This window comes from Colletes gigas, unplaced genomic scaffold (assembly GCF_013123115.1).
Source record: "Colletes gigas isolate AHSC1104 unplaced genomic scaffold, ASM1312311v1 Colletes_gigas_Sc00008, whole genome shotgun sequence".
NCBI classification, from domain to species: domain Eukaryota; kingdom Metazoa; phylum Arthropoda; class Insecta; order Hymenoptera; family Colletidae; genus Colletes; species Colletes gigas.
Window position 1 is genome coordinate 9,738,696 of NW_025106637.1, and position 14,166 is coordinate 9,752,861.

At 37.8% G+C, this 14,166-nt stretch overlaps 2 protein-coding genes across 2 annotated transcripts in view; one reads left to right on the forward strand and one right to left on the reverse strand.

Moving 5' to 3' along the window:
* Window positions 1-9,327, reverse strand: part of LOC122396913 — a 110,907-nt gene extending 101,580 nt beyond the window's left edge. Inside the window, exons 1-2 of the mRNA XM_043395678.1 lie at window positions 9,273-9,327; window positions 5,738-6,135 (exon numbers count right to left, since the gene is read on the reverse strand). Coding sequence (XP_043251613.1) covers window positions 5,738-6,107 — 370 coding nt within the window. The 5' untranslated portion in view covers window positions 6,108-6,135; window positions 9,273-9,327. The remainder of the gene's footprint in view (window positions 1-5,737; window positions 6,136-9,272) is intronic.
* LOC122396914 (autophagy-related protein 16-1) overlaps window positions 1-14,166 on the forward strand; it is a 688,248-nt gene that overhangs the window by 386,892 nt on the left and 287,190 nt on the right. The window lies entirely within an intron of this gene.

Here is a 14,166-nt window from a genome sequence, read left to right on the forward strand (position 1 = left end):
TCGTTGGACGAATCAGCAGCAACGTTTTAATATTGAGTGGCGGATACGCGGCGCGGCACAAGAATTCCCGTTGTCGTTTTTCCACCGTTAAAAACTTCGTTCAAACGGGACGAGAGAGCGTAAAAATGGGCGACTGGCACGGTAAAACTTTAACACGTAATCCGAGCGACGCTCGTGGCCGAAATAGCTTAAAATTGTCTTCAATCCGACGCCTCGAAATGCGATGAAAGAGTAGGTCGAGGAGCGCTTGACAAATCCCTTGGCTGGCTCTCGATATTTTGCACCGACGTTTTGTAGAAAAATCAACCTCGCCGCGGGACGCGAACGCCGCTTCGTACTTTGCAAAAATTTAAATAAGATCGAAGGGAATCGAAGACAGATATCGCGTAAAGCGATCGTGAATTTAAACGGTACAATTGAAAGCTTCGAACCGAAAGAATTATTGAACGAGGATACGTAGGGTTATCCCATAAGTAATATCGTTCCATCGTATAAAATTTTTAAACGTACGAAACGTTCTCTGGACGAGACGAAAGCGATTACGCGTGCAGTAAAGGCAACATAAATCGAAATTGGATAACAGTTCAAGTTCGAAGCATGAATCTTTTATCTTCGATAGAAATTCCAGGGAAAAATATAGAAACTGAATACAAATAACCATAATTAGTAGTGACATTTATTATTTTTGTTTAAAAGTTTTAATAAACCGTAATTCAAAAATGTAAAAAAATTATCAAAAACTACCGAACGGAGAAGTGTGTTTAAACATAATTACGAGACTTTCTAAATGAAGAATGTTAATCATAGTGACATTTCCGTTGGTTTTTTGAAGCGATAAATATGGAAGAATAACTTTTGTACATGACAGCACGTTCATAAACTTTTGTTCGAACGGTTTTGCCCAGTTTAAATGGAGCATTATTGAAAAATGAACTAAGCGATATTTTCGTCGAAGCATCGATGGCAAAACACCTGTTATTACTATGTCACTATAATCTAGGCATTGGCAGGTTTTCAAAAAAGAAGAGACAGCTTCCTGTATAGACAACAGATCGGCGTATTCCGTTCAATATTGTCGTTAAAAAACCAGTTTATATCAATATCGTTTAAATACAGTATCATCAGCTATTTTCACCGAAACCAATAAAGACATCCTCTTCAGTCTTTTTCAATTAATTAATCCAGGGTAACTAACAGGTTTATTTAAGTTGTAACGCACATTTTCAAACTGAAACGTGTTCGTACGCAGATATTTGTGTCAGTTAACTGTCGGCGGAGTTCAAAATTTATGCACCCTCGCCCTTTAGAAGCACCCTTGAGGATTCGCACTTTCAGTGCATTACAAGTGAAAATTTATCAAATGTATTCAGAATTTTCTTTAAAAGGTCTGTGATACAGGTCTGTGCCGAACAGGATCTCTTCTCGTATTCACGATATTGATAATAATTGATATTTTATTAAATTTTTCGAAAGAATTAAAATAAAGATCGAAACGTTACTGTTCAGTAGTGTGTGATCGTCTTCGAAACTATCTAAACACAATAATATATATATAACCAAAGACAAACATGAAAAATGTTCATTCTAGCGAAACTGACAAGCGAATTTTGAATTCGGTGCGCGCTAGTATTTGAAGAAAAAAGCAGCTTTTCGACGATAACCGGTGCTCGAAAAGTCAAGCATTTTTTTCGCAACGTACACAATCGATACACGGTATATTGCGATACAATCGACAAACACGGATTACGCTACGCCTCGCTATATAATCCACGAAATGGACGATTAATAACGATCGAATACGTGTGTACGTTCGACAGGCAACATACGAACTAGTGAATTTTATCAAACGCGTTGCACGGTCGAATCGAGAATACGCTAAGCATTCGGGAAAAATGCTCCTCCGACTAGAAATCCATTTTATTTTTGTTTTCCTTTTTTTCGGACCAGTCGAGACGAATATAGCAATTTTTAATTGCCCGAAAGCTCGGAGTTTATACTGCGTTGGCAAAATTGTGGAGGACTTTTCGAACAAAAATTACTTAGTTGATTCAATGTACGAAATAAAAGTTGCTTGCAAAGTAAAATGTAACGAAGTGTTGCAGTATAATTTATTAAAACAAAGTTCCTGTGCGCTAATACGTAGTATATCCGGTAGAAACTAGTTCATAAAATTTTAATTAGTCATCGATGAAGGAAAAATGTCGACAAAATGCGGGAACCATAAAACATTTAACGATGTTGTTTTATAGTAAAAGCAATCAAGGACTTGTTACGACTACGTCAACGTTGGGGAGATAAATATTATGTTCGTTCATTTCACAGTCATAATTGAATAACCATTATCCCTCTTCCTTATATTTATTTGGATAGTCACGGTGGCTACAAGTATATTTTTCCTAAATGTGAATCAGCAGCTGGAACGATGGGATTACAATTCAATTTTGATCGATATTACACGCCCGGTATTCCTCTTTTTCCTTTTCGAAAACTTAAAATTAAATATTACGCCGTATTTTATTACTTGGAATATATATAATTTAATTTGTACTTTAAAAATAAGTCGAAAAAAAAGAGCAATATTTTATCCGAGATAATTTAATTTGAAGATTCGTGGGATACGCGTGCGATCGAATATGATGTGCCTGACGTGTCTGTCCATTAATCACTATTTCTACTTACGCTGATGTCCAACTCGTACTCTATCGCACGCATACAGTACGAGTATTAAAATTCGATTTTTTCGAAAACAAAGCCTTGAACGAGAAAATGCTATTCGTCCATTTCTATTTATTCTTGCATGTAGCATCTGAATATACCCAGTATTGCTTTTTATCACAGAATTTCTAATTATATCTACAACTTCGCGCCAGAGATCAGATTCCTATGAACCTATTTAGCACATACTTTGTCCCAATCACTAGAGTTTCCAACGTCCCCAATACGTCACATTTCAGACTTCCAAATATTATCTGATAAAAGCTATTATGATAGATTCATTTATAGGCCTTCGAATTCAATCACACAGTCATTCGACTAAGTGCACATGAATATTCATTGAGCATCTATAAGAAATTATACATTTAGTAATTGAATTAGGTAAAGGTTCAGAGATTCCAAAATATTAATAAAAAAAAATATCCATGAGATTTACTAAAACACAATTAACGCGTACTTTGTTCCGATCACTGAAATTTCCAACGTCCCCAATATGTCACATTTCAGACTTCCAAATACAGTGAGTGTAAAAAGTATTCGTACACTAGTCAATTTGAACAAAAACTTTGCAGAACTTTGTTTATTACAAAAGTATGTTAACAAAAACATGCATACATATTCTTAGAAATCTCTGGAACAAATCTCATTAACAACAAATTATTTATTTATATTTATTATGAAAATATTAACAAATTTCCAGAAATTGGCGTGAAATATACGTGTAATAAGTATTCGTACACTTCTAATTTTACAACAAAAACTGTAAATTTTAGCACATAAACGTAACAAAAATCAGTCTATTTGTTATTTTAGTATCTAGTGGGATTTCCTTGAGATTGTATAATCGCTTTAAGCCTTTGCGGCATTGAATTTACTAAATTTGTGGTTATAGTACTAGAAATTTTGTTCCATTCCTCTAAAAGTGCATTTTTTGAATCTTGTTTCGAAGAAATGTGATGGTCTTGAATTTTTTCTTCAAGATGACTCCATAAGTGCTCTATCACATTTACGTCTGGAGACTGTGGAGGGATTTTTAATTGCTGCGGCACATTATATAGGATCCACTGACGTGTATTATAAGCATTATGCTTTGGATCATTATCTTGCAAAAATATATAATTGCCCTGTAACTGCATTTTATTTGCACTAACCTGAAGATGCTTTTTTAGAATATCGATGTACATTTTGTGATCCATGATACCATCGATAAAATGCAGGGATCCAACCCCGCTCGCACTCGTAGAGCCCCAAACTGTGACTGATCCTCCTCCATGCTTTACGGTCGGCTTCAAATTTCTTTTTTCGTACTCGGTATTTTTTTCCGCCATACTGTACATCGTCCATCTGACCCAAATATGTTAAATTTACTCTCATCAGTAAATATAATACGGTTCCAGTGCTCCATAGGAACATTAACGTACTCTTTCACGAATTGCAATCGTTTCTCTCTATTAATTTCATTTACGAAATATTTCTTACGAGCTACTCTGCTGTGATATCCTCTATCCCGTAAAAAATTACGCACTGTGCTACTGCATACGTTAATGTCCAGATCATTTTTAAGTTCAGCTGTGATTTTCACCTCACTTATCTTTGGATTTTCCTTTATTTTTCGAATTATCCATCGGCCGGTATACTCATTTATTATTCGTTTACGTCCGTTTCTTGGATTATTTTTTACAGTTTTTCGATCGCCATATCTGTCAATGATTCCTTGAATCGTGGACCTCGGTCTATTTAAAACTTTAGAAATTTCACTCAGTGTTTTACACTTATTATGTAAATTTATAACAATTTTCCTTTCTTTTTCAGAGGTTTCCTTGCGTTTTCGTCCCATTTTACTGATAATTTCGTTGATAATGTTTGAATTCAGGATACTACCTATACCGACAGCGTCTCCAGACATACTGATGCTAAGTATGTTTACATATCATGGATTATCTTGTAATCGTTCTATGTGGAATGTTACGAATCAAAGACTGTACGAATACTTATTACGCGTATATTTTAGGTCAATTTCTGGAAATTTGTTAATATTTTCATAACAAATATAAATTAATAATTTGTTGTTAATGACATTTGTTCCAGAGATTTCTAAGAATATGTATGCATGTTTTTGTTAACATACTTTTGTAATAAACAAAGTTCTGCAAAGGTTTTGTTCAAATTGACTAGTGTACGAATACTTTTTACACTCACTGTATTATCTGCTAAAAGCTATTATGATAGATTCATTTATAGGCCTACGAATCCAATTATACAGTCATTCAACTAAGTGCACATAAATATTCATTGAGTATAAGAAATTATACATTGAGTAATTGAATCATGTAAAGGTTCAGTGATCCCAAAGTATTAATAAAAAAAAATCCATGAGATTTATTCCGATCACTGAAATTTCCAACGTCCCCAATTCGTCGCGTTTGGGAGTTCCAAATATTATGTCGTACGGGCCGTTGCTTTTCAGAATGGTTTATTGGTAACGGCCGTTGTCCCGAGCATAAACGCATAAAGTCTCAATCTTTCTCGTATGTATGCACAGATGAGCCGGACAATACGCAATTCTTCGTACGCGATTTCAATCCGTTCTACATTCTCTTCGACCTCGAAATTCCAACGGCGGATACTTTCTTCACAATCGAACAAGCAAATAGCCGTCCACCGTCCGAATATCGTATCGAACCCGTTACGCTTCTCAGCCAGGCGACTCACGTGCTGCATAAAGCGGCGATGGCTGCCCCGTACAAACGACACACGTCTATTTTATCCATCGTCCTAGGCATTTAATCATTCCGCGGAACGCTTTTACACGCTTCACGGAATTCCCTTATTCGGCGGTGAACATACATATATGTACGATCCCCGGATACGTGGCACCGTTCAACGTCGACGTATCGGGAGAAAGACTGATCGCCCAGTGGACTACAGTCTTCTGGGCCCCCGGTTGACGTTTCAGCTAGAATATCGCGTCGATCGGCTCCGCCAGCGTTCACGCGCGAATACGATAACGATTCAATCTTACCTGGGTTGCTGTCGGCGTTCGAACTGAACAGCACGCACAGTCCCGTCTCGTAGTTCACCGCCTGGCAGGAGTCGTTCGCCTGACAGATCTCCAGGCAGTCGGTGAGCATCAGAGTTCCTGGTATGGACTCCAGCATGTTCGTTGGCGCGGTGAACACGTAACCGGTCACCAGCTCGAAGCCCACCATTTCTGGGTCGCACTCGTCGGAACCGGCGGATGGCCCCGTGTAATCCGGCCCGGAAAGCCCCGACGGGACCGCGGACGAGGCTGGCTGGTCAGCCGCGTGCGTGGAGTCCGCGGCTGCCACGCGACCGAGCCTCGCGATACCCTGCAGCAGCAGGAACGTCGCGATGAGCTTTCTCGTCATCATGCCGCTCCACCTGTCTCTGGACGTTTATCTGCAACAGGAAAATCGACGGTGTCAATCGCCTGTTCACCCGGTCGTTCGTTAAATATTTATCTGTGCCGGAGACGCGATCGTGATCGGGTGTCTTAAGAAGGATCCGGGGGATTTAAATTCCCAACGACTTTAATAGTGGTAATAAAGCTTGCCAAACTGGGTCCGGGGTTAGAGGAACGCAATTTTCTCTGGTATGTTAGAATCGAGTCTGGATTAGGATTACTGTATCAATTTACTGATCGAATTCGTTCGGTGGATATATGTCTAGAGACGCATAAGTGATCGAGTATCTTCCCATGAGGGATTTAGTGGATGTAAATTTTGTAGCCTTTGATGCCAGTGATTCGCTTAAATTATTTCTGTATTGAATCGGGTCTGTGTTAGTTAAACATTCTTTTAGAATAATATAATTTCCGATGTAGGTTAAGTTTAATGTATCAAGTGGCTAATCAAATCGATATGTTACATATATGGTCTACCAATGTATTTCTTGCGTATTTTCACGGGGAAGAATTAGGTGATTTAAAGACTTTGATAGTAAAAATGTTCGGTTAGAATTTATAATAGAATACTATTTTTGTATTCAATCAAGTCTAGGTTAAGTAAAATCTAAATATAATACGTCTGGATTAAATACACTTATTGATAATGTGTATCAGGTTTGGGTATACCGTGATAATTGGCCGACCGGATTCATTTATTGAATATTTGTCTATTCAGAGACGAACAATCGTTGAAGTACATTCACTGAATGCATTCTTAAGAGGGAATCATTCAGCTAGAGGTTTCAATAGAATGCCATTCATGTATTAAATCAGGTCTGGGCTAGGTATACTACAAGTGTTAGAGAGAATTAGATGTAATGTGTCAATTAATTGCCAGGATTGATTCGTTGGATGTTGTTCTGTTCACTATTCAACACCTTGAGTGTTGTCTTCTCAAGACAAAGTTAGGAAATTTGGGATTCTAAAATTTCGATGTTTGCAACAATTTATCTAAATATTCTCATAGAAAATCTATTAAAACAGATCGAGAATACAATTTCTAATAAATTAAATCAAATCTAGGATAGATATACTGTATCAATTGTCTGATGAAATTTATTAGAGACTGCTATATCCAGTAAATTTTTTCGTATGAACCTGAATTTACTAAAATTCAGCTCAATGAATCTAAAACAAAGTTATACTTTACATTTTTGATTTGCTTTTATATATGATTTTCTTTACGATTGTATTATTTATTATAAAATACTCAATGCATCACACTAGACGATTTCCGTACGAAATAAATTTTCTAAATCATTATGGATATTGAACTGCGTATTTATCTCTTAAATTGTTGCGCCATGTTTCACGATCACTGCGTACTTAGAGTTCGATGTATTAATAATTTGTATTTAATTTTGTTTGTTGCATATGCCGACGAATTTAATGTAATAAATTGTACATCACAATTATTATTTAAATTTAGAATCAACGTCCGGATTTTCGGATATTCGTGTATATCTGCGGACTTAGAATTATAACAGGATTTAATTGGCTATCGTTCGATAAATTGGTAACCACTTTTGATGGGTATTAATCGATACTGTTCGTCGAGAGCTTTGGTACTCTATTGATTTTGAGCTTCATTAAAAACGAATGTATAAACCTACTATTCTTTCTTTATTTTTGCCAAGCAATGTTACGCTTAATAAGTGAAGAATCTATTGTTTTTAATTGTTTTCGAGTAGAATTAAATGATTTTATAAATATATGTTTAGAAAACGTTAGACTGATTTTCATAATTGATGTTTATATGAGTTAATTATTCAGAGTGTTGTTTAGTTAGTTATTTGGAATATCGTAATACAACTATTGAACAATAATTAAATACGACCATTAGGATAGATTTTCATAATAAGATAGATTACATTATGGTTCAGTTTCATCTAAAATGTCAATTGATCCTAATAATAGTGTTATTTAATATTTTCCTTGAAATAAAACAATAATTGAATATAATCGTTACCATAGATTTTTATTGACACGTCGAGTGACGATCAAATTTTTTATTCTGAGGTATTAAATTATTATGTTAAAGTTCCATATTTTAAATGACGTATATAATATTTAAATATTCACAAGCATTAGAATTTATTTATAGTAAGAATTATGAGAAATGGGATGCATATCGAATTGTCGGTCACCGGTGACCGACGCGGCTTGAACGAAAAGACTGGTGCTGGACACCGGTGTCCATTACTCAATACGATGGAGACCATTATCATAGATTCATTTATAGCTCTCCAAATCCAATTATACAGTCATTTTACTAAGTGCACATAAATATTCATTCAATATCTATAAAAAACATTTGTACATATTTTAAAAATTTCAGTTCCTTAGAATATAACAATAACTCAATATTTAATCCACCCGTTAATATAAAATTGTCTAACAAGTCTCGATATATAAAGGTTCAATGTCCCCAAAATATTAATAAAAAAAATATGTATCAGATTTATTAATACAATTCAATCCCACCTTCTAGCCTCGGAGCCAGCATAACCGAGCTAGCATAAATACTTGTCTTCCGGTGTGTGCACTGATCGTAAAATGAGAGACTCGAAGAATGCGTTTCACGCATCAAAGTCCGTGAGAAAAAAGAAATTACAAAACAACCAAACGTACAATAAATCGACGGAATGGAACCGGAGTTTCGAAACGCGTAGCCCCGAACACTTTTCCCGGCGATAGTTTCCGCTAGATCGCGCGAGACCTTAATCGATTCGAGTATTTCCTTCCTTCGATGCGCCTCGACCAAAGGTGGTAAAACAAAAAAAAAAAAAAACGCCAGCGTGCAAATATCGTCGCGTTTCGACGGCCTCTGTATTCCCGTCACGTTGTTTTCTAGCGCGCGTAACTAAATAACAACCTGCGTCGACACCGTGGGGCCGACTGTGTACGCGCGGCTCGATGAAGCGAACCGAAAGCTCAAGTACCGGAATTGTACAAATATCTGGGCGTCCCCGGCGGCGGGGCGTTGCGGTAAAATACAACGAACGGTCTCTGATTCCCGCAGCCCGTTCTGTTTTACCTAGACGCGCTAAAATAATTACACGATCCTCCGGAACACTCTGGCCGAACGTACCTGTCGATATCGAAATTGCAACGATGAAACCCAACAGGGGTTTCCCTTGGTTCGCGTTCTTTCCGTAGCAGACGTTCGCCCCCACAAGAACGATTCTCGGTTTTTTCCGAAAAATTCAGCGAGATCTCTCCGACAGCGTCGATCACCGCACAAGAACGGACCCGGTGTGCACCAACCACCGTGTGTACCCGCAGAGGTCGAGCTGATTTCGTTAATCGCACACGCGCAACCACTTCGGAAAATCGGCGACGATTTGCAATGATAATACGCCACCTCGCGAGCACCGCGCTACAGAGTATAACGACGTCGACCGGCTGACTCTTAGGCACTGGATACACCTGGCCGAGTCGCGGCGCACGTTTCTTCCTCGACCGATCGGCAGTAGGGGGAGGGGGCAGTGGGACCGCTGCCGACTAAAGAGGACAGAACGGTACGCATAATTCGATCGCAGGTACGACACCATTGAAAGCAACCTCTTTCTCCTTCCCACTCTCGCTCCCGTGGTCCGTTGGCTGTACCCCGAATTCTTCCCCCGTTTCGTACCCTTTCGTCGTTGTACACCTATCGAAATCACGACTCCCCCGCCGTTCGACGATACCCGATAGACCTGAATTTCGTTCACGTATAACCCAGCCGATTGGGTGAAACGCTCTCTATTCTTAGCCAGGAGCAACGGTTTCTCAGGCCCCTCCAACGCCTGACGTAACCTTGCCGCGGAACACCCACGAAATTTATTCCGCCACCGGGACACTGGCCTCGACCGCGGAGGCGCGAACACCGTGCGCTTAAACGGTCCGATTTATAGGGTCAAAGTACCTGCACGGCCGCCTACGTGCCTCAACACTTTGCTCTGGCACCGTTTCCCCAATATCAATCGACTCTTTTTAGGGTTCATGTAACAAAATTTCCATTTTTTATTCTTAAATTTTTAACATAGACAATTGGAAACCAGCCACAATTTGTCATAGAACTTCACAGGGTTCAAGTTCAAAAATCCTATCAAGATTTATTTTCTTTAACATCAGGTCTTGAGAATTAATTTTTTTAGTTTCTACATCAAATTCCTCAAATATGATACTTTGTTTTCTGACAATTGAAAACTAGATACAATTTGTCATAGAACTTATTTTCACAGGGGTTAAGTTCAAAAATCCTAGCAAGATTTATTTTCTTTAACATCAGGTCTTGAGAATTAATTTTTTTAGTTTCTACATCAAATTCCTCGAATTGTTCACGAAAACGATACTTTCTTTTCAGACAATTGGAAACTAGGCACAATTTGTTGTACAGCTTACATATTTTTACAAGGTTAAAATTAAAATATCCTATCAGATTTATTATCTTTGTGTTTGTATGGAAACAATTGGAAACTAGCATATCCACACTTTCTCCACAATTTCTCATACAGTTTAAAATTCAAAAATCCTATCTGGATTTATTTTCTTCAACAGCTAATCTTTGGAAGTAATTGTTTTAGCTTCCACACCAAATTCCTCGAATTGTCCACGAAAATGATATTTGTTCTCAGACAATTGGAAACTATCATACCCACAATTTCTCATACAATTTATTGTTTAAAATTCAAAAATTCTATCTAGATTTATTCTCTTTAACATCTAAAATCATGGAATATTGTATGAGTATTCGTACAAAGTTTGACCGAACAAAAATCTCAGACGTTACCCAATTTGTTGGGCCCCCTGACAACCACTTCTAATACGTCATGCTTGCTATATTTAAAAATTGAACAAAGAATGTAGTATTTACCAGCATACTTTAGTTTATTGAACATAAACGTTACAACCTTACGTTTATGTCCACTTCGATGTGATTTATACGTAACAAGTTGTTTTATTAAATAAAAAAAAATAAGTAAAAATCTGGTGTACGAGCAAGAAGTGCTATAAAGAATAATTTTATAGTTCCTCTAGTCAACATACTAATCAGGGGACATTAACACTTTTTGCATTAATAAGGAAGGATTAACTACTTCCCATATACGTGTCATATATAATATATACATCCTTATGCTATTTTTTTTTTTTTTATCTAATATAACTTTTTTTTGTTACGAGACAGATTATGCATCCGATGCCATTCACATTTTCCCATTCATTCCCATTTTCTTCGATAAAAAACAATTTATAACGTAGAATATAAAAGTTGTATTCAAAATTCAAGAAAAATCACATGTTTTTGCAGCGTAAGGTGATGCGTGTAAAATGCTGATTATGTTAATATGCATCGTTAGGTACCTGAGGGGTTAAGATTCTTCGTGAGTGAACTACTTAATTCAGAAAACTTTCGTTCGTACCATTTTATTTACCGTCCTCGTTACGTACGTCGTCAGTGCAACACGCATGGACATAAAACAAACGAAATAAGAAATACGGATACGTAAGTAGCAAGTTGCAGTTAAAATTGCTGTTAGTAAAACCTAGCCATGAAATGGTATCCGTATTCAAAGATTAGAAAAAAATCAACGAATATATATGGCCGTCCATGAGCAGCTCGATGATGCAAATATACATCACTACACACTGGAGTTAAATAAAAATAATAAGCCTACTATTAAATCCGTTTTCAAGAGGATATAACATTAAATAAATAAAGTGGCTAATTTGCCGTATGTTTTCTACTCTCCCTCCTCCTTATGAATCAAAATGACTGCTGTTTTTATTAAAAATATGCCCACGCAGTGCTATTTATCTCCGTTTCTTATTAAATTCTTTCTTCTAAGGTCATCAACATAGTTGCTATCTCAAGGGTCATCAACAGGTTACTATCATCATCTATCGCGTCGTTCTAACCCGATCCAGAGCTCGATTCATACAGAACTTTTCTGTCTAGTTTCGGTTGTACACCTGTTCTAGGTGACCCTGTAACGCTGACACGACACGAGGGAACCCGTATTAAATAAACCGCAACGGTCAAGCGCGCCGCAAGAAAGAATAATTGACCAATACGGTGGCGGAACATGCGCCAAATTACTCACTCGCGGATGCAAAAGCGACGCAATAAAGTGGAATAACTCTAAAAATAAAGATGGAAGATAGTACGACGACCGATCACGGTCTGTCATTAGCCAACGCTGGTGGATTCAGAATTTTGATTAAATGACGCGTGTCGAGTAAATAATAGCTACCAGTCGGTTCTGCACATAGTGGAGCGGATGACGGGTACGCGAGGATGTCGGGAGGAAGGTGGAACAGGAACAGCAGGAGTACCTAAAAAGAGAAAAATTTTTCGTGCACGTGTGAACAGTGCGACCTAACCGGGCGTTGGTGTTTCTCTGTACGTACACTAGGCCGATTCACGCGGTGCTTAGAGGCTGTTCGACGTAGAAGGAGCGAAACGAGCCTTGGAGGAGCGAGAAAGAAAGGGAAGAGAAAGAGAAAGAATGAAAGAAAGAAAGAGAGAGAGAGAAATGTAGGCTCGTACCAGGTGCCCATACCATCGCGTCACCATGCTGGAATAACGGTGCCTGGATGTCTCATCGGGTTCAATCGCAATCGGCAATCTTCTGCCGCGGAATTTCGCAAGGAAACGACCGTTTTGTCGTCGTAGTAGTCTTCGTCGATTTACGAGCGGCCGCTATTCGTCCGCCCTTGAGTACCGATCGACCCAATGGCCCCCTAGCCGTGTCGTTTGGTCTGCTGATGCGTGTCTTACGGACTCGTTTCTAATAAAGCCACGCCACGCGTGTCGCGATCGCTTTGATTGCTCCGTTCTAAACCAAAGTACTCATATTACGAGATCCCCATTGGCGGATTCGGTTTCACCCAGCTTCCAACTGGGAAACTAGGGAAACGGGTGGTCGTTGGAAATGTGTGCCTTTTAAGGAAAGCGAGAATCCTTTGGATCTGGGATCAAATATTCGGGGCCAGTTCAAACGTTTTTTAGCTTTTAATTTTCCTCGTTTTCGGAAGAGTTCGTTTCTGTGTTCAGAGTTGCAACGTATAGTAGTTTTGAATACTTATTTCACTCGTTTGAAACGTAATCAGTCACTGCGTGTACAAGGAATGTTAGAAATATTGATATCGGTTTCACCCAGCTTCCAACTGGGAAACTGGGGAATCGTGGTCGTTGGTAATGTGTGATCTTTTAAGGAAAGCGAGACTCCTTTGGATCTGGGATTTTTTAGCTCTCAATTTTTCTCGTTTTCAGAAGACTTTCTGTGTACAGAGTTCTAACGTATATTATATTATATCGAATACTTATTTCACTTATTTGAAACGTAATCAGTCGCTACGTGTACAAGGAATATTAGAAATTTTGATATCGTGGAAAATAGAGGAAAAGAATGGGTGAAGACATTGACCGCCAAGGTGTAATGAGACGGGGAGAATCTAATCTAGAGTAGTCGAGGCTACTTAGCTACGTGTATTAAGATTCCTGGAGAAAGTGTACCAATTTGCTACACCTGTCGACAATATAAAACAACGAAAAGTATATGGGTTATCTTATCCTTGAACAACATAATGAGAAGTTGAACTAATTCTGAGTATTAATATAAAGTATTTTAATAATCCACGTCAAAACATATCAGAGTATAATTAACCACAGAAATGAGACACGAAATAAATCCTGAATTGAAAAGTACTTAATATTATGGGTTTATGTATGTCATTGAAAACGTGTTCGTAAAAATCTTTAAAATATTCATGCTACTTGAAAAAGGATAGTGTAAGTTAATTATAGTAGAAGGGAAAATTTCATTCCAGGTAGTTACATATTTGGAAAAGCTCGTGCCATTTAAAAGAATTAAAAAATTCCCATTTCTATTGCCGATCTTCATGCTATGTTTCCTGTAATATAAAAAGATTAATCTAAAGAAAGTGAACGTTCTATTATTGTCTGAAGATTCCACTACCCGGAACGGTTTTGTCCCCCT